Source organism: Meriones unguiculatus, chromosome 11 (genome assembly GCF_030254825.1).
Source record: "Meriones unguiculatus strain TT.TT164.6M chromosome 11, Bangor_MerUng_6.1, whole genome shotgun sequence".
Taxonomy (NCBI): Eukaryota; Metazoa; Chordata; class Mammalia; order Rodentia; family Muridae; genus Meriones; species Meriones unguiculatus.
In genome coordinates, this window is record NC_083359.1 from 4,045,221 (window position 1) to 4,066,694 (window position 21,474).

General features: G+C 46.3%; 1 protein-coding gene across 2 annotated transcripts in view; it reads left to right on the top strand.

Moving 5' to 3' along the window:
- Usp43 (ubiquitin specific peptidase 43) overlaps positions 1 to 9,263 on the top strand; it is a 60,992-nt gene extending 51,729 nt beyond the window's left edge. For both annotated transcript variants that reach the window (XM_060363449.1, XM_060363450.1), the window contains exon 15: positions 7,309 to 9,263. In XM_060363449.1, the coding sequence (XP_060219432.1) occupies positions 7,309 to 8,390 (1,082 nt within the window). In that variant the 3' untranslated portion in view covers positions 8,391 to 9,263. The remainder of the gene's footprint in view (positions 1 to 7,308) is intronic.
- The last annotated feature ends 12,211 nt before the right edge of the window (positions 9,264 to 21,474 follow it).

Genomic DNA, 21,474 nt, shown 5'->3' on the forward strand with positions numbered 1-21,474 from the left:
CTGTGTGGGTGGTCCTGGTTGCCACGAGAAAGCAGGCTGAGCAAGCCGAGAGGAGCAGGCCAGCAAGCAACACCCCTCCATAGCCTCTACATCAGCTCCTGCCTTCCAGTTCCTGCCCCAACTTCATTCAGAGACGGACTATGGTCATGGAAGTATAAGGCAAATAAACTATTTCCCCCCCAACTTGCTTTTGGTCACAGTGTTTCGTCACAGCAATAGTAACCCTGACTAAGACAGAGTTTTGTGGGGTTTATAGCTAAGAGGCTTGGGGCAGATGTGAGAAGGCGGTGCTGTATAACTGAAGGAATGTAAAAACAGCTTACTTTTACAATTACAGGAAGAAGTAACTATCTCAAAAAAAAAAAAATCCCAAGAGGTCTTTCCCAGGACCATTGTGAACACAGGGCCCCGGGACTTACATGGCCCAAGTTGTCAGGACAGACCTTCAGCTGAGCAGGGTCCTCTGTGGCTTTTCTTGGGCGTCAAAGGTTTTAGAACGGCTTTTTCCTTTCTAGATCTTCCCAGGAAGTATTTCGTTTCGGCTTATGTTCCCTTTTTGATGCTATCTTGGGAGTTCCAAGTATTCGGGGCTGTGTGGCCTCCTTCTTATTCTTCGTTTCTGATTTGGTGAAGCAGGGTCCAAGAATGAGCTTTCCAAAAGTTACCTTCTTTCATGGCAAAGTCTGTTCTGTCATTTTGTAAATGTTCTATGTAAATACAAAGTAGCATAAAGACTTCTGGAGGGCTTGAACGCTCTGTATCATACATGATATTAGGTGAATGGTTGCTTCATCCAGTTCCCCCTGTCTTTTAATGTGTCTCTTTTTGTTATTGTTGTTTTGTTTTTGTCTTTTGAAACAAAGTATTAAGGCCCAGGTTGGTCTTGAACTCACTCTGCAACCAAGGATAACCCTGAGTTTCTGATCCTCCTGCCACCATCTCCCAGGTACCAGGCTTACTGGTGGTAGCCACTGAGCCTGGTTGTAGATTCACTTTTGACTATGAAGGAAACCCGTTGAGATCTTCTGCAGAGTTGGGCTTTGAGCACGGCCTCTGTAAATGTTTATGATTGTTGCCTAATGTTGTAAGCCGTTTGTTAATAGGTGTCTGAAAGTTTGTGACTTTTGGTTTTTTTTTTTTTTTTACAAATTGTGCTTTTTATCTCTGTGATTGTTCTTTATCTGTTCTGATAATTTTGTCTGTTCTGCACTTGCCTAGAATTTGCTTTTGCCCTTCTCTTTTTGCGTTTTTATTTTAGTTCATCGTAGGCCGTCTCCGGTAGATAACTTGCTGTTTTAAAAAGATATATTTTATGTGTACTGTGTTTTGTTTTGTTTTGTTTTGTGTGTGTGTGTGTGTGTGTGTGTGTGTGTGTGTGCACTCATGTATCACATTCATGCATTACCCCCTAGGTGCCAGCAGGGGACGCTCCATCCCCTAGGACTGGATGATTGTTAGTTGCCATGTGGGTACTGGGGATCAAACACTGGTCTTTTGCAAGGGTAGGCAGTGCTCTGAATCACTGAGCGTTTGGCTCCACACCACCATCTTAAGGTCAAAGATAGTCATTTTTGTTGTTGATATTGTTTTCACTGCCGTGTGGGAAGCTAAAACCCAGGGCCTCATGCATGCTCACGCTCGCCGAGCTCCTGAGCCCTGTCCCTGCGTCCCTGGACCTGTTCCTGTGTCTTATTAGGAGAATTCAGTCCACTGGGAAGGGCTGAAACAGTGCAATGTTTTGATAAAAATCTTCCTTTCCTGTTCCTTCATCTTAGCTGAGTTGGTTGCTATCTGTTTCCTTTTCTAATTAATTTGTAAATTCTGTTTTTCTTCCCACCTTGTCCCTGTCTCCTTTCTCAGTGTTTGCAGTTCCTCACGTTTTCCTGCTACCATAAGGCTATAAGAAACCGGCTGTTTCCTGCCAGGCATTCTTTGGCAATATTACCTTCTCTCTTTACTCCAGTGACCCAAGAGTTGTACTTCGGTTGTCCTCCTGCCCCGGGACAGTCCTTCCACAATGAGAGGTTTGAAACCCTTTCTCCAGCTCCCTCTGCCCTGCTGGGGAAGTGCGCTCCTCTCTGACTTCCAATTGTGCTGAAATAGTTAGATTCTCCCCCAGCTGCTGTTGGCGATCCTGTCCTGTCCGGTATGCCCAGCTTGGGCCTGGCCTTCCATGGAAGATGGTATACAGGAGCTGGGACACACTATGGTTTCTTGTTTGTCTTCTTTGCCCTCCGGCCCTGAGCTCTCTGTCAGTGTTTGTCAGAGCTCTTCAGGCGCATGAGCTCTAAATCCTTTGCTCAGCCAGAAATATTTCCTTTAACCCTGTGGGTGGCGGCCTGGCTGGCCCGGGGCTCTGAGGCTTTGCTCGGCAGCCTCTGTAGCTGGTTTCCCACGCTCTCCTTGCCCCGGGGCGGGCAGGTGAGAAACACAGACTGTTCTTTTTTTCCACGTGAGTGTCTCTTGCTTTTCCTGGCTGGAAGCTTTTAAGATTCTCTCTGACCTTGGAGTTCAGAAATCTTAGCAGATGCCTGTGTGTTCAACCTCACCCAGCCGCAAACGCCTTTCCTTCTGCACACTCAGGCCTTTCTTTGGGACACCGTCTTGTATTTCCCTTGATTTGTTGTGTCTCTTGACCTCAGATTCCTCTAGTTGATTGTGGCTCCTGGCTCCTCACCTTTTCCCTTGTGGTGTGTCTCTGCCATGTTGCTCTAATGCGGTTGTGTCCAATCTTTTAACATGGTGACGTTTTTACCTACAGACATGCTGGGTCGTGTTGATAGTTTTCCTGGGACAGGCTCAGACGGCAGGTTAGAGGCTCCTCTGTGGCAGGAGATAAATCCTTCCTCTTCTCTTCCCCTCAGCAGTGACCCTGGCCTTCAATTCACCCACTGCACTGTCATTCCTGCAGGTCACACTTTTCAGCTTTGATGCTGTTCACCCCTCCTGTAAGGCCATTGGTTGCTCTGCTCTGTGTCATTTGGAGCCGCTCTCCTGTTTGTGTGTGTTCATACACTGTTGCTGGGCCTTCTTTGTTGTCATTTCTACTCTGGGGTAGGTTCTCACAGCGGAGACCAGGTTGGCCAGGAACTCATAGTTTCTCAGCTTCCTGAGCGATGGGGTTATAGGCGTGAGCCACTGTACCCGATTGGACGCCGGTGTTACCTTTTCTGTTTTGGCCCACAAGGCTCTGATCTTCCCTCCCTAGAGCAAGGGTAACTTTTGGGGTGAGAAAAGGGACAGTGACTCTGGCTCCCAAGGGCTGATGGTGTGACAGCCAGCCCTTCTTGGCCCACTTTTGCTCACCTGGCTTATGTGTACATCATTTTTTTTTACACTGAAGATCAGCTCATCAACAGAGATCTCCAGACATGCCTTTGGGCTCAGAAACTATCCTGGGAGCACATAGCACAGGGCTTCTCTACTGTGTCCAAGCACCTCTGCTACTTGCCTGACCCAGCAAGTTCGCTTCTGCCCCAGGGCCTTTGCACCCACTGTTCCTGTAGTCTGAAGCTTGTCTTCCTCAGGTCTCCTCCTGCCTCCCTCCCTTTCTCGCCCTTCTCTCTTAAGTCTCTTAGATGTTGCTCCTTACTCACTAACCAGCCTCTTTTTCTCCCTGACCCTGTATATTCATTGTAGTCTGTTCCACTGTGTTACACAGTGTCTTATGCTTTTGTCAAACCCATGAGCACAGCCGTTTTCTGTTTGTATTTTTGTTTTTGTTGTTGAGACAGGGTCTCCCTTTGTAGCTCTGGTTGGCCTGAAACTCACTCTATAGACCAGGCTGGCCTCAAACTCACAGAGATCCACCTGCCTCTGTCTCCTGAGTGCTGGGATTAAAGGCATGCATACCACACCCCGTTCATTTTGTTTTGTTTTGTTTTCTTTTGTTTTGGACAGGGTTTCTCTGTGTAGGCTTGGCTGTCCTGGACTTGATTTGTAGACCAGACTGGCCTTGAACTCTGCCTACCTGAGGATTAAAGATGTGTGCTACCATGCCCAGCTCACATATGGTTCTTATTTGTGTTTATTTCCCTGAGCAGTGAAAAATAAATCTTTGCACACAGTAGGTTTTTACTGAATATTTTTAGGATGAATTAATGAGTGGATGATGAGATGTGATGGAAATCCTTAGGGATATTGAAAGGACTTGACCATTGAAGATAGCCTAAGGAAGGACAGAAGAGGCCCAAAGGCCCCTGCCCACAGCACAGTGTGACCTCAGCATGGAAGTCACATTAGTAGCCAAGGAATGGAAGTGAATCAAGGTGGCAGAACAGGAACAGAGATGGCATCTGATGCAGCAGCTGCCCCACGTTTGGGGCCTGTACCCGTCAGCAGAACGAGTTCCACCCCATCACAGAGGGTTTCTGAGAAGACCACCGTGTTTACAACCTGCAGGAAAACCAAGCTTTAAACTGTGGACCCTGAGCAGGAGAAGTGGCCCCGTGGCTAAGAGCGTTTGCTCTTCTTGCAGAGGACTTGGGTTGGGGTCCTGGCACCCATATGGCCACGCACGTCTATCCATCACTCCTTCCCGGGGCCTGACACCCTTTTCTGACCTCTGCAGGCACCGGGCGCACACATGGCACACAAATATGTGGAGAGAAACACGTGTTTTTTTAAATTTTAATTATTTAATTTTAACGAAATCTTAGAAAGAGAGAGAAAGAAAGAAAGAAAGGAAGGAAAGAAAAAGAAAGAAAGAAAGAAAAAGAGAGAGAAAGAAAGAAAGAAAGGCTGTAGGTTCCTTGTGGTTCTCAGGCTCCCTGGGTCCCACCCTTCTTCCTAGCTTCCAGCTTTCTAGAAGATTCATCTCCCAGAGGAAGGGCTTCAGTACTAGCTAAGAGGTGGGGAGCAAGGGCCCATGGGATGCTTGCTGATCTTTTTCTCTGTTTATGTCACTTAGTTCTGAGTTTATCTAAGGTTCTCTGTCCCCACTCCCTCAGATCCTATAATAGGGCAATAAATAGATGGAAAGAAATAAAGGGTGCTTTTCTCCAAAAGGAGGCAGGCTGAAGGGGTCTGCTGGTGTCTGTCATGTGGGTTGCCGTCAGCCCTGGCCCAGGGCTCTTTCAACCCAGGAAGAAGTGAAAAGCGGTTATTTACAGCAGCTGCCGGGTGCCGGGTCTTCTCGCTACCTGCCAGGGCTCCGGGCCACTCCACCCGGTGAAGGGCAGAAAGCCACAGCTTTGTCCTCCTGATGCGAAGCGTCCCTCTCTGTCCTTCTCAGGGCTAGGGATGAGGAACAAGAAGACTGCACACCACCTCAGCTTGTAGAACAGTGTTTCATCTTTCCCTAGCTGTGGGGATTGAATGGTGGAGCCACAGGGTCAGTGCAGACTGAAATGACAAAGTATTTTGGGTGGAATTGGGTCTATTCCTGGCCAATCTAAAGAAATGCTGTAAAGGAAAAGATATCAAAAATGGCATGTGAGATCCCCAGCAGGTCAGAGCCCTGTGGGAACTCTGACACCTGCCTGAGGCTGGCCCAGCGTTTCCCCCCTTTCCTGCTGCGGACCTGCTTTCTCAGCTGCTGGGCAGACGCAGACTGTACGCCTGGATTCTTATCCCAGCATCCTCTGTGACTTTTGCTCTCCCTGACCTCACACCTGTGTGCCTGAGACTCTCAGGACATCCCCACATGGGTGTTTTGTGGCAAAAAGTCCTTGATTACCTTTAAAGTTGGTGTCTGTCACAGACCACAGGGACTGTCGCAGCAGAAGTATGCCGGGGCCTTAAGACAGAATGACAGAAAATGATTCCCCATGGCTCTGCAGGGCGGGATCAGGGGCCAGTTAAGTTGGGTTATGGGGAGTCCTCTTCTGTGTAGAGTCAAAAAGAGCTCTAGTCTTTCTTACGTCTCTTGATAAGAACACTGTCTAAAGCCTCACTTCTTAGGCTGTGACCTTGAGGGTGGTGAGAGTTTTGACTTAGGAACAGGGGTGTAAGCTTTCAGTCCAAAGCTGTCACATTCCATGAGTAGCATATGGTCAGCAGCCAGCTGTGGGTACCAGCACTGTGCTCGCACGTGGAATAGAGGCAGTCCCGTGGGCTGGACATGTCTGTTCTGGCCGCACAGTGACGGTGCCGCTTCCTGGGAAAGGCACAAGGATCGCTGTATGTTCCCTTCAGAAGGGGCTGAGCTGTAGAAAAGAATGAGGAAAATAAGCCAGACGTAACCCTCAGCCCCTCCACATCTCATCAGTTTGGTTATCCGTGTCTCTGTCCTGCTTTGTCCATCTTTACGTGCATGCATAGCACGTGTGTGTGTGTGTGTGTGTGTGTGTGTGTGTGTGTGTGTGTGTTTGCAGGTTGCTTTGTTAGAGTCTAAACTTTTCACTTAGGATTATAGACCCAAACCACTTTCCTAGCTGTTTACAGATAATTGTAAAATACAATAAGATACAAAAGGCAACCCTGGTAAAATGGATAAAATGAAGCCTGCAGATACCTGATTTTCTTTTGGGCCCAGTGTGGGATATGTGGCATTCTTGCATTTTAAAGAACAAGTACCCAGTTTTGACTCAGCGTGGAAGACATTTGCTATGCACTCTGTCTGATGACATAGTTAAAGATGCATGGCAGTGATGTTAGATTTCAGGACAGCTGACTTGGTGAACCCATGGTCTGTCTGCTGGGCGTGTGGGTCTAGTCAGCCCTCAACATCAGTTTCTTATCTGCTGATTTGGTCAACTGCACGGGGTGGGGTCATGGAGGGTGGTGAGGTAGGGGTTTGGGGTGGTGAGGGTGAAGAATCTGCTAAAAATGGACAGTTTTTCTTTTCTTCCTAAGGGGCATAGCATGACAATTGTTTACCTAGCATTTGCTCTGTGTCTGTATCATGATTGTTTGGAAATGACCATAGTCTGGAATGATATGCATGCTGTTTTATAGAAGGGGTTTGTGCACCCACAGCCTTGCTGTCTGCTGGGATCCTGGCATCGATCCTGGTGTCAAAGAAGGTTGCACCTTCTTTACCTGTGGCTTCCCCTGTGGGTTTCAAACGTATACGTGGCTTCTATGCAGTAGTGGAGAAACCATTGACGGCCCTGAGAGCAGGACTCCTGTTGTGTCTGGCTTGCACTATAGTCACTGGGCACAGCCCTGCACCTAACACATTGTTGCCTGATGGCTGGCATTGCATGTGTCCCTACCAGGTGTATCCCTTTAAGGTGTGTTCCCTACCAGGTGTGTTCTTACCACGTGTGTCCCTACCAGGTGTGTCCCTACCAGGTGTATCCCTCCAAGGTGTGTTCCTACCAGGGGTGTCCTTACCAGGTGCTCATGGCCTTTGCATCTTTTCAGGAGGAGTCGAGTCCAGGTCTTTGGTTCGAGGTGTTGGTGGCCGAAGTATCAGCATGAAGGCACCTCCTGCTTCCCGGTCCAGGCATGGGCCCTTCAAGACCATGCCTCTGAGATGGTCCTTTGGACACAGGGAGAAACGGCCTGGAGCATCTGTTGAGTTGGTGGAATACCTAGAGTCCCGAAGAAGGCCCCGGTCCACCAGCCAGTCCATTGTGCCGCTGTTGACACGTGCTGCTGGCGGGGATGAGACAACAGCTACAGCGAGGTCAGACGTCACCCTTTCTGCTAGAAGTGAAGTCAGCGGTCGAGCCGTTGGCCAAGGAACGACTGGAGTGCCCCTTTCCGCGGGCCACCTCAACCACCGTCCAGCCTTGGGGTCATCAGATGATGACGGTCTGAGCACTGTCAGGACACGAACAGGAAATGCGAGCCAGGATATCAGGCTCCCAAAAAAGTTTGACCTGCCCCTCACTGTGATGCCCTCGGTGGGGGATGAAAAACCAGCCCGCCCCGAGGGCCAGAAGCTGACAACCTGGAAAGGAAGTGGCCAGGTGGGGAGCCAAAGTAGCCCGCCTTCCCCCTCCATTGGGTTGTTCAGAAACTTTAAGGACAATGGCCCAGGAACCTTACCCAAGATGAAGGCTAAGGCTGCTGTGGGGGAAAGGGCCGCCATCAGAGACAGGGGCCAGGGGACGTTCACTCTTCTGAAGTCTGTATTTTGGAAGAAAGAGCACAAGAGGGCTGTGAGGACTGAGCACTCACCACCAGCACCCCCAGCCTCCCTGGTGAGTGGCGGGCTGAGCCTTGCCATGAAGGAGCAGGCTCGAGGTTCATCCCCTGCCCTCAGGTTTCAGGAGAGCCCAGCCAGGGGCCTGGGCAACCACACGGAGAGGGACACCCGGTCTGCACCCAGCTCTCTCCACCTCCCCCGCAAAGCCAGCAGGCCCCCTAGAGCCAGTACAGCTGGCACCTCCCAAAAGACCATTCCTGGGGAGCAGACTTCCTTCGGCACCCTGCAGAGGGTGAAATACCACACCCTCTCCTTAGGGCGAAAGAAATCCTTGCCGGAGTCCAGCTTCTGATGGAGGATTCAGTGCTGTGTGAAGCTGGCACCCCTGGGGCCGTGCACTGAGAGTCTGCAGGAAGATTGTGTCCAGAGTGGATTTTCTAGAATCCAGTTGACTTGTGACTTCCAAAAGAAAAGAAAGGAAAAATTACTTGGTGTCTGTAACTCGTGTTATGTCCCAGTGACCCAAGTGTCAAATGTTTTGGTTCCCGTTGTTGGGTTTTGATACGGTCTAGTCACTAGACGATGCTGCTGAGCCCAAATGACCACTATAAGGCTGAAATTAGCATTTGGTGTTTATGACCTAAGTCCGGGGCCTGCATAGGCTCTGTGGTGTCATGTCAAATACTCTCACCAGCTTGCTTGCTCCTAACTTACATGTCCTTCCTTCTTTCCTTCCTTTCTCCTTCCCTCCCTCCCTCCTTCCCTCTTTCCCACCTCCCTTCCTTCCTTTACTTTTATTATTATTTTTTCTTAATAAAGGGCTTGTAAGGAAAATTTTCTTTTTGTGCTTATCTTGGATAAGTGTCAAAGATGCCAAGAAATGAAAAGAGTAAGAAATAAAAGGATCAGCAGCGGTGGGTAGTGAGAGATGGGAGGGAAATGATTGATATTTTAGGAGAATATTTAATATATAGCAAGATAATTGTATTACAGCTTTTCAAGGTATTTTACAAAGATAACTATTTTGATACCAGAATAAAAGAAGTTTTTTTTTTTTTAATGTAAGTATGGGATCTGTGCACAATTTTAATAAAATTGTGTGTGTGAAAACTGTAGGTTGAGAAGTGGTTCAGTTCATTCCTGCTGCATAGTCACAGCTTGTTACCTGTCAGAAAGCAATTGCCTGTGTTCTTTCTGAAATAAAAAAAAAAGCTCTTAATTAAAATGATTTTGCCTCCATCCATTCTTTTCTTTCCTTCATTTAAAAATATTTTAATTTGTATATAATTTTGAGACAGTCTCTCTCTTGGCCCATTCTGGTCTTGTACTCTTGTCAGTCCTCCTGCCTCAGCCTTCTGAAATGGGCATGAGCCACCACGTCTAATGTTTGACTGCTGTTTCTAAAGGAGTTTCAGGCTTTCTCTCTCTCTCTCTCTCTCTCTCTCTCTCTCTCTCTCTCTCTCTCTCTCTCTCTCTCTCTGGAAGCCATTGGCTTGATGGGCCCTGTACCCTGTTGTTTTTGTGCATTAGTCTGTGCTTCAGGACCTGTTCTAGGAATACCTTACAGTTTCTTACAGGGACCTTGCAAAGCCTAGACCCAGGACCTGGGCCAACAGCGCCTCATTGGCAGCCTCTCAGGTAAACATTCTCTGGAGGTGCTTGCTTTCTTAAGGGATATTTCTCCAAGACTCCTGGCCACAGGAATGCAGTTTCCCCCAGACCACTGTGTGGGTTGTTGCATGTCTCTGCAGCTTTTTTTTTTTTTTTTTTTTTAATCAGAAAGAATGGGATCCCTTCTTTTCCCCAGTGAGAAAGACAATTTACCTTTCATCTAAGCAGCTATTGCAAGATAGCACTAACATAATCAAGAATCTGGAAGACCCAGGGACGTGACCCCCCAGGGCTACAAGCTCCCTAGCAGGTCCGTGTGTTTACATTATAATAGCAGCCCCTGTTTCTTCAAGCCTTAAATTGTCCTGTGCGGGCAGTGTGTGCATAGAAGATATGTAACGGAAGTTTTGGTTTCTTTAAAAACTCAGTTATGTTATGTAAATATGTTTTTGTTTTAATTCCAAGCATGGGATTTCAGTTTGGGCTTGAGTTTTAGTTTGATAATTGCCCCCTGCAGGGTGTGGTCTTTGCCAGTGGGTAACAGCCTGACCCCTACAGCATGGAGAGGGTTGTGGTCTAGGACTCTGAGGGATATAAATATGGGAGCCCGGAGAGAGAAGAGGTGGCAGTTTGGAAAGACCAGAGATGGACAGAGAGAAACGTTTGAGTGCAGTGACTCGGAGGAGACTGCTAGCTGCGTTCGCTGTTGACGGAGATTGATTGGTACAGCCCCCAAAAGAACCCATCGACCCTACGTAACCAGAAGTAGAGGGTTCTGAGACCCCTCTCCCCACTAACCTTCCCTCTCTTACTTAAGGTTAAAGGGTTCGTGGGAGGGAGATGGACGGTTAATTACTCCCAAACAAAATAGAGTTTAAGATCAAGCCCACCATGTGGCTGATGGTTTACTCTCGGTGATGGGAGTTGAGAAGTCTTCCTACTGGCCTGGTTAATTCTCCTGTTGGCCCCAGAGCAATTGATTCCTACACCAAGCTCATTCTCCCTCTTTGTTCTCTGAAATCTTGTTGTAACTCAGGCCTGCACTGAGCCTCTCTTTCCTAACGATCTAGACTCTGTATCATGAGAGGGTCCCACTTGTCAGCACTGTCCTCTGATGCACCACATATTGGGGAATCTACCCTAGAATCATAAATGACTTCTGAGTTTAGAAAGAGGTAGCTTTTAATAAGACTTAAGGTCCCTCTCTAATCCCTTTCCTGGGGCAGCTGGATGGAGCTGGTAAGAAGGTTTGTAAGAACACAGTGTGGGAAATGGCTGATTTAAGTTCCTACCCAGATTGGAGTGGTAAAACCATGTTCCAGCCTTGGCTATTGCCTATAGCTGTGAAGAGACAGTGTGACCAAGACAACTTAGAAAAGGAAGACTTTAGTTGGGGGCTTGTTTACAGGATCAGAGGGAGAGAGCCCATGTCCATCATGGCAGGAAGCATAGGGCCAGCAGGCAGGCATGGTGCTAGAGAAGGAGCTAAGAGCTCACACCTGATCCCACAAATAGAAGGCAGAGAGAGAAGGGTATAATGCTGGGACTGTCCTGGGCTTTCGAAACCTCAAAACCTACCCCTAATAGCACACCTACAATGAGGCCAGGCCTCCTAATCCTTCCTAAATAGTCCACCTACTGGGAGCCAAGCATTCAAATACATGAGCCTAAGAGGGCCATTCAAACAGCATCACAGCTGCGCAGCCGACTGAGGCTGTAGATATTAGGCTTTGCTGGAGGGGGAGGAGGCAGGGCAGATCACCTGAGAACCTTTGTTCCAATCTTCACACTCCCATGGGGACTTGTAAAGCAAGGTCAGAGAAAGGTTGGGAACTCTTGGGCCAGACAGCCTGGGCAGAGGTGGAGCTAGCTCCCTGTGAAAGGAGGCCCTCCCTTCCCATGGGAACCCTGGTACTCTGCCTGGGTGTAGCCTGCTTTCTGAGGCAGGGTCACCGTCTGATGCACACACCCTTCTTTGAGCAATGCACCTGGCAACCTCAGACCCCCACTAACAAAGCTACATGTTCACCCCTCTCTGCACAAGTTTCTCCTGCTCTAGCAGCAATCAAACTTACACAGTCTCTGTTCAGAGATATCCCTGATGTATCAGGAAGAATGGAAAGGCTGATCCAGCTTGAGCTGGTCTGCAGAATGTGTGCAACCAAGGCAAAACTGTCCGCAAGGAAACATAGAATCCCTGCCATCTTATGCCTATGATCAAAATCAGGTGCATTATGGGAAGGGACATGCACCATTAGGAAAATGATAACATGGTATAATCTACCAATCAAAACGAAGAACCACCTTCACTGGGCCTCTTAGCAACCAAACTTCTCCTTCTCTTGAACCCCAGAAAAGGAACCGTCAAGCCATAACCAGGGCCCTGAGTACCCTGCTGTGTCCCACCATCAGCCTTGATCGTGCAGCCCTGTCTATATGGTGCCATAGCTTCACTCTGATTTAAGTTGCTTGCTACCTTCATGAATAAGTGTAAGCTCTTATTTCAATTTTTGAATACGAAGCCAAGAGCCTGGAAACAGCCGTGGGTGCCATAATTGCTTCTGGCCTTTACTGTTTATTAGAATGGACAGCAATTCACTTGTTAGAAGAAGAGCTTACGCTGGGGGCAGGGGGCTCTGTGTATCCTCTTCAGCAAGAAGACAACATCTAAAAAAACCCTGTCACTGGGATTGCTACTCAATTTAAGTCTTTGATAAATTCTCTGAATCTCATTTTTGCACCATAATGGGGAACTGAGCACGGACGTGACAGGAATTAAGGGCATGAGGAAGGTTGTTTTCTGTGCTTGTGGCCTTGACTTTTGATTCTTCCAGAGATGCAATTTTGCTTTGATTCACTTTAATCCTTCGGTGGGATTGCTTGGCCTGAACTTACCACAATTGACTGTAAACATCCGAGGCTCCCCTAGATAGTATGCACTGCTTCAGGCTCGGCAGTGTAATAGGACGTGACGTACTCACGTGGCCGCCTTTAAGCAGCCTGTAGGAGTTAAAGACAATGTACTGGGTGTAACCGACATAATTTTAAACCTCAAGTATTAATAGTGTAAATATATGGGTCACTTGACGCTAGGCCAGAGGAAGCCAGTGTGGCATTGTTGAGAACGACCTCTCAGGATGCTGAAATAGCCTCAAGAGAGACCTGATTTCCACCGGGGCTGCTTGGCTGACAAAGCCTCCTAGGGCCCTGAATCCCTGTGAGTGTCCGCCTAGGAAAACGGCCACAGTTTCTTTCTTTCTTTTTTCTCATTAGTTAATTTATTTATTCATTTTACATACCATTCACAGCCCCTTCCCTCTTCTCCCAGCTCCACCCTCTCCCCCTAGTCCGCTCTCCCCTCTCTTCTTCTCAGAAAGGGGAGCCCCATGCCCGTACCAACGCACCCCAGCACATCCAGTCCCATCAGGACTGAGGGCATCCTCTTCCACTAAGGTCAGACAAGGCAGTAATGCTTTAGGAAACATCCAAAAGCAGGCAACTGAGTCCATGTCAGAGGCAGCCCCCGCTCCAGTTGCTAGGGTTCACTATGAACACCAAGCTGCCATCAGGTTCAGTCCATGCCTGCTCTTTGGTTGGTGCTTCAGGCTCTGTGAGCCCCCATGGGCCTAGCTGAGTTGACTTTGTTGGTCTTCTGGTGGGATTCCTGTCCTCTCCAGGTTCCTCTATCCTTCCGCCAAGCTTCCCTCAAGATTCCCTGAGCTCTGCCTAATTTTTGGCCGTGGGTCTCGGCATCTGGATCCACTGCTGGTTGGAGTGTCTCAGAAGACAATCATGCTAGGTTTCTGTTGACGAGCACAGCAGAGCATCATCAATAGTGTCCGGAGTTGGTTCTGTCCCATAGGTAGGTCTCAAGTTGGGCCAGTCATTGCTTGGCCATTCCCTCAATCTTTGCTCCATCTTGATCCCAATAAATCTTGTAGGCAGGGTAAATTTTGGGTCAAAGGTTTTGTGAGTGGGTTGGTGTCCCCCTCATCCCACTAGAATTCCTGCCTTGATATTGGAGGTGGTACCTTCAGTCTCCACAGCCCCCACTGCTATGAGTCTCAGCTAGAGTCAGGAGCCCACCATATCCTCTCAGGAGCCCACCACAACTCAGGTCTCTCTGCCTGCCTCAGTTTCCCTTCCCTCTCAGCCCTCTCACCTCTCTTTATAGATGGTATGATAGAATACATAAGTGATTCCCCTCCCCCATTCTACCAGAGAACTCCTACAGCTGATAAACACCTTCAGCAAAGTGGCTGGATACAAAATTAACAACAACAACAACAACAATCAGCAGCCCTCCTGCATATAGATGATAAACGGGCTGAGAAAGTAGTAAGGGAAACAATACCCTTCACAATAGCCACAAGTAATACAAAAGATCTTGGTGTAACACTGGCCACAGTTTCTTATGGGAATGGCTGGGAGAGCTGAGGCAGCAGATGTGGGTGGATATGACAGTTCCCGCCAGCCTGTCTATTTATGTATTGATTGACTAATTGGTTTTGGAACTTGCTTTGAACACTAGGCTGGTCTAGAACCCAAGGAGGTCGGCCCTGCCAAGTGCTGCCATTAGTGAGCGAAAGGTGAGTGCCACCATGCCCAGCCTAGATTTCACTGTGTAGCTAAAGATGATTTACAACTCCTGGTCCATCAGCCTCCATCCCCCAGGGGCTGGAGTTACAGACATGTGCCACCACTCCCGCCATCATCCTGGCCTATAAAGGAATCAGAATAAATAAATAAATAAATAAATAAATTAATTAATTAATTAATAAAAAGTTAGGTCTCCTAAATGCCAAGCAAGTTTCTATTTTTCCATCTCTGGAAATATTTGGGGATTTGAAGTCTTTCCCAGTAGAAAAGCTGCCCGCTGACTTAATTTCTAGAGTCGTGGTTTACAGCGTGTGTGGCTGCTGTCCAGGAGAGCTGACGGTGTGTCTGTTATCTGGCCTCTGCTGCTCAGCTGCTTGGTCACTTGATGCTTCTCCTGTTGCCACCAGGATCGGGTCCTCATTTGAACAGCAGCCCTAAGTGGCAGTGTTTCTAGTTGAGGACAGCCACAAACGGCTTTTAATGGAGTGTGTCGCTGACCCCACGCAGCTGTCAATCACGGCAAAGTGGAAAGGTCGGGAGTGTAGGAAGTGCTGTGAGAGCCATGCCTTCCTTCCTGAGAGCCAAAGTCTCTGGGTGTTTTCCTTTTTCTTAGCATCTTTCAGTTCCTTTTTTTTTTTAATTTAAATTATATATGTTTTTGAGAGTTTTATACATGAGTACTGTATTTCTACCATTTCTATGTCTTTCTCTCCCTGTGTTTCCCTTCTGCTTACTCTCAAATTCATGACAAATTTATTGTTGCTATACACACACACACACACACACACACACACACACACAACGTACTAGGTCCATTTAGTGTCGCTTATATGCACATATGTTTAGGGGCGATCACTTGGGATTTCATAACCTATTAGGGATCTCATCCCCGGAGAAAAATGATTCTCCCTCACTCGGCATCCACCAGCTGCCTGTATCTCTTAATCTAGGGGTGGTTCCCGTTCTTTTCCCGTTCTTTTTCACTACGGTCAGGTGTGGGTTGTGCAAACTCTTAGACCCACAGCGTTTATGCTGTGTGCTGAGCCCTATCCAAGTTATATTTTCTCCCTCTTGGCTGTCTACTCAAGAAATGCCCATGGCTAAGGAATTTTCTAGCTCATCCTCAACGTAGGCCTCCTCCTGTCATCCTGTAAAATGAGGCATGAAGGAAATAGTTAGCCTTCCCTGTAGGGCAAAACCAGACAAGGAGGCATGTGAGGAGAATCGAGATGATCCCAGGGAGTCTAAGAGTTTAAAACCGTCTTTTGTATCTTCTCTCCCCCAACCCCCACCATCCAAGACAGGGTTTCTCTGTGTAGCCCTGGCTGTCCTAGAACTCGATCTATAGACCAAGCTGGCCTTGAACTCACAGAGATCCACCTGCCTCTGCCTTCCCTGCTGGGGTCAAAGGCATGCACCACCACAGCCACCACCAGCCCACTCTGTTGTATCTTCTCTGTCCCCAACCCCATGGTCACGTCTCACTCCTCACTAAGCAGTTCCTTAGGCACAAGATATGTCAAGGCTTCCGGTTCAGCTGGTGGGATATAGGCTGGGAGCCTATTTATGACACAACCTTGAGCCACCGAGAAGAGTCTCGATGAAAACTGCCTGGATGAGATTGGTCTGAGTGCACGTCTGTAGGAGAGCGTCTCGATTGTGCAGCTGAAGTGGGAAGGTCCAGCCTGAAAGCAGGCAGCACCACTCCCTGGCCTGGGCCCTGGGCTGTGTAAGAATAAGAAATTAGCCAAGCACTAAGCGTGTAAGCATTCAGTACTCTTGCCTGGGAAGTGACCAGCTGCTTCAAAGCTCCTGTCACAGCAACGGAATCTGTGAATTTATTTCCCCTCAAACCTGAGTTTTGAGGGTTATTTACGTATGTTAGAGGCAAGTCCTTTAAACACACACGCGCACACACGCACATACACACACACACACACACAGGCATACACACATGCACACATGCACACACACACGTATGTTTGTGTCTATCTTTAAAACATCATCCCAGCCTGTGTTTTGTCTTTCATTTTCTTGAATTGTCTTTCCAATGGTATTTCCTTATTTCTGAAGAAGTACAACTTATCAATATTTTCTGCCCATAAGTTATACTTTTTCATGCCATATCTAAGAAATTAGTCCAATGATTTTCTACTTCATTTTCTTTTTTCTCTATTTGTTTGTTTGTTTTTGAGACAGGGTCTCACTATGTAGCTCTGGCTGTCCTGGAACTTGCTATGTAGACCAGATTGTCCTCAAAGTCACAGAGATCCTCCTGCCTCTGCTTCCTCATGGTGCTACTATGCCCAACTTACTGTGTTTCTTATAGAAACTTTAGATAGATGATTTCTTTGAATCATTTTTATATATAGTGATAGAAATTTTTGTATGTAGTTATAGATTTAATTTTTTTATTAGGAGCAATAGAAATTCTGCCTGATCTAGCCATCTGCCTTTAAATCAACATCACTGTCTTGATTATTTCACTTTACAAAAGTCTTGAAGTCGGGTAGTATGGGTTTCACAGTTTTAGTCTTTTAAAAGTTATATTGGTCATTTTAGGTTCTTTGCACTTTCATGTAAAATAGAAAAATCTACTTCTGATTTCTACACCACCAATAACAAAATTTCCCAAGATTTTACTTGAGACGCTGATAAATATTTAGGACAACAGGGAAACTAGACAACTAGATCTTTTATTAAAACGTTTTAACAACCTGTGGATTCCAATCCATTGACATGGTATATCTCTTCAAATAGTTAGGTCTTTTTATCTAGGTATCTAAGCAGTGTGGGTTTTTTTCTTGTTTTAATTTTTTAGCATGACTATCTTACACATCTTTTGTCAAACATACTTGGAAGGTTATGTATTTGATAGTACTGTAAAGGGGTATTTTAAAAGTCTTTAATTTCTGGGATTTACTTCTATGTAGAAATAATTGATTTTGTCCATTGGCCTTGTAGCTTTTGGTAACCTTGCTGACATGTTAGTAGCTTTTGTGTAAGTCCTCAAGGATTTTCTGCATAGATAATTACCACTTAAACTAAAGGTGGCTTTCCTTTCTCTTTCTGATCTCTATGCCCTGCTTTCTTTCCTGATCATATAGTACTTTAAGCACTGGTTACGCTGCACCAGGCAAGGATTCCTGGCTTCTTCTCCAGAGGTCCTCCATTAAGCATACAATATTAGTCATATTATTGGTAGATATTGTAATCAGGTTGAGAAATTTCTTTATATGCTTTATTTTGCTGGGAGCTATTTTTTTTAATTGAAATGGATTTAGATTTGGGCAGATATTTTTTTCTACATCTTTTGAGATAATCATAACTTTTCATTTTTAGTCTCTTAGGCTTATGAGTTATAAGGGTTTAATTTTGAATTTTGAACCAGCCTCACCCTTCTGGAATAAATTCCACTTGGCCGTCATACACTTTCTCTGTTTATATTGTTGTGTTTGGCTTTCTAAATTTTTATCTAGATATTTCTTTTGCATCTAAGCTCATAAAAAGTACCGGTCTGTGTGGGAGGCTGGTCTGATGCTAATTACTGGCATTCCAGCTTTGGTTCCTGCCCACCGGATACACCCATCTGCATTTGTGTAAACCTGCCTAAATCATTATACTTGATTGGTTCATTAAATGGCCTATACCTGGGTTGAGCAGAATGAGGTAAGCATGGCTAAGGTTCCTGGGATTTTTGAGGACAGAAGAATCAGGACAGACGACGGGAAGAAAGGAAGAAGGGTGACGCTACCCTGGGTTAGTGTGGAGAAGGAACCACGTGGGATGGGAGGAAGGACTCCAATGATGGTGTGAAAAGGCCCAGATGAAGAATACAAGCAAGTACCATGGGATTATGGATGGAAGGTAGTCCAGATGAGGAGGATTCAGGTGGATGGCATCAGATGGGGGCTGGGAGATGGACGGTGAGAATATTGAAAGAGTGTAGGTGAAATACCTGCCCAGCCCAAGGTAAATAAGGCAACTATAAATCTAACAGGTGTCTGTGTCTTATTCTTTGTGATAGCAGGTTAAATAATGGTCCCACAATAATCATAAAGCAAATAGTAAACATTATGGAGCCCAACACACTCCTTTTTTATTTTACAACAACAGCCTGTTTCTCTGGTTCCAGCATCTGGTTTTGTTATCAGGGCAATGCACCTTCATGGATGAGTCCAGAACTATTTCATTCTCTTCAGTCTTCCAGAAGAGTTTGTGTAGAATTGTTGTTATTTATATCGTAAATGTTTGGTAGAATTTGGCAGTGATACCATCAAGGCTGAATTTTCTTGGCATTGAAGTAATTTTTAGATAAAAGGTCAATTCATTTCTTAAGAAAAGAAATGAAGACATATTATCTAACTTATTATTTGGCCTCCCCAAATTCCCTACTCTTTCCTTTTTCTTCCTTCCCTCCTTAGTTCTTCTTGTTTCTCTAAACTGTTTCATTCTTCTTTTATGTCCATATACATGATTTTTTGTATTATATAAAATCTAAGAAGCATAAATGAGAGAAAACACATAATATTTGCCCAAGGCTAGCTTGATTTGCTTAATATGTTTATTTCATGAAAATATGTATTATTGATAATACATTTTTTTACTTTGTCAAAAATTTTATTAATAGTCTTATTAATATTTTTAAATTTAAATATAATTACATAATTTTCTCCTTTCCTTTCCTCACTCCAACTTCTCCCATGTATCTTTCCCCCGATCTTCCTCAAATTCATTTCCTCTTTTTAAAATTGTTGATATACATAGACAAACGTAAATATATATGTATATATTCTGAATATATAAGTACCAACTGGATCTCGGAAAAGAACCTACACCCTACTTTATAAAACCACATAATTCCTAACTACATTTGAAATATAAATCCTTATAACCATGGATAAGTATAGTTCTCAGCCTTCATCAAAGAAACTTATATTTGCAACAGAGACCATTACAAAAAAAGCGACAGCTCATCAAAATGCAGAGTTGTGGAGCCCAGTCCCAAGTGATAAATCGACAGCACATTCCTGCATCGAAGGCTCAGGGATTGTCACGGAAGAGGGAATAGGAAGGTTTTGTTTTGTTTTTAATTTTTAAGACAGGGTTTCTCTGTGCAGCCCTGGCTGTCCTGTACCTCACTCTGTAGACCAGGCTGGCCTCGAACTCAGAGATCTGCCTGCCCGGGATAAAAGGTGTGCGCCGCCACCGCCGCCACCGCCCAGCTTGGCATAGGAAGTTTTCAAGAGTCAAAGGAACAGGGAGTCTGCTATGAGATCTCCTGTCCTAGAAATGTCAGGGAAGCGACACATTCATGAAATCTCACCAGTATGGCTTCCTGAGACAAGGACACCACCATTAAACACGCTAACATAGAAGGGGCAAACCTCACAGGTCCCAGCCCTAGACAGAGAACAGGAGGCGACCAAGGAAGGCTGAGAGTGGGAGACGTAGTTGTGGATAGAGCTGCAGTAAACGTTGGTGTATGCATGTGCCTGTGAGCCGCTGATTTGGAGTTCTTTAGACAAATAACCAGGACTGGTATAGCTGACCCATATAATAATAATAATAACAACAACAACAACAACAACATGTTATCATGCTGGGTCCATAGTGGCTGGAGTAGTTTACGTGCCCTGTACATTGGGGTTCCCTCCTTCCTGCCAAGCCTCAGCAGCGTTAGTTGCTGGTTTGCATTCTGGCTGGGGTGAGGTGAAGTTCATGCAGCTTTCACTGGATAGCTAGTGAGGGTGAACATTTCTTCTTGTTTATTGGTCATTTGCAGTTTCATCTCTTGAGGACCTCATTACTGCATTCACTGAGGTCACCTCGCAGCTTCCGCGACCTCTGGCAGCATGTATCTTTCCGAGATTTATGTGGTTCGTCTAAGTTGCTGCACTCACTGGCATAATGTCCCATGGTTATTATTTGGAATCTGTTTACCCAATGGTGCCATTACCTCTCACTCCTGGCACTGAAAATTTGTTTCATCTCTCTTTGGCTAGGAAAGCGAAATTTTGCAGATCTTTTTAAAAATCAGCTTTTGGTTTCCTTGACTTTACTATTTTTTTTTCCAGTTGCATCTCATTACTCTGGTTTTTGTTTTGTTTTGTTTTGTTTGTTTGTTTTCGAGACAGGGTTTCTCTGTGTAGCCCTGGCTGTCCTGGGACTCACTCTGTAGACCAGGCTGGCCTCAAACTCACAGAGATCCCCCTGCCTCTGCCTCTTGAGTGACGTGTGCCACTATCGCTGTACTGCTCCGCGTTCTTACCCTCATGACTATCTATTCTTCTTATCTTAGAGCTGCTAATCAGTGCCCCCTACCCTTTGTCGGGAGTCACTGTGTAACTCTGGCTTCACTGTAACTCGCAGAGATCCACTTACTTCCTGAGTGCTGGAATTTAAGGTACCATCTGGGTTGTTGTTGTTTTTTTATGTAAAGATTTATCTATTTTTGTCTTATGTGTTGAGTGTTTCCCTGTAGGTGTGTGTGCATACCACATATGTGCAATGCCCACACACGCCAGAAGAGAGCGCCACATCCTCAGCACCTGGAGTGATGGCTGCTTGTCAGCCATCCTGTGGGCTCTGAGCCCAACCCGGGGCTTCCGAAAGAGCAGCAAGTGCTCTTAACCACCGAGCCATCTCTCTAGCCCCGTTTCGTTTCTTAAGGAGGACACTGAAGCCAGTAAACGATCAGAAATCCCCTTTCTTCTCTGGTGTAGACATTTAGTGTTCTGAACGTCCCTGAAGACCTGCCTCCGTGCCTCTGACAGATTATATCATGCCGTGTTTGAATTCACACAAAACGCCATCCGACGTTCCCTTTAATTTCCTTTTTCATTCATGCATTATTCAGAAGTATATTTTTAGTCTTCAAGGGAAAAACAGCGACTCCAAGTTCATCTGCGGGGGCGGGAATGTGAGGTTCCGGTGTGAGCCGAGGAAACGTGGGGCTGTAAATCGGCTCTCTGTAGTAGCAGACAGGAGTAGGTAAGAAGGGCGCGGAGGCGTGAAGCACGCGGGTACCCGAGAGCCCGTGGCTCCCGTGCTTAGCTGGGTGCTTTACCAGGCGTGGGGGCACTTCCAGCACCTGCCCTTCACCCCTCGGCGCTGCCCCAGGGCAGCAAAGCAGGTAGGGTTTGAACTGGAATCTTTTTGTTAAGGTTTTTACACGGTGATTGTACAGAGTATCGGGAGTCACGGTCGCCCTCTGCCTTTCTCAC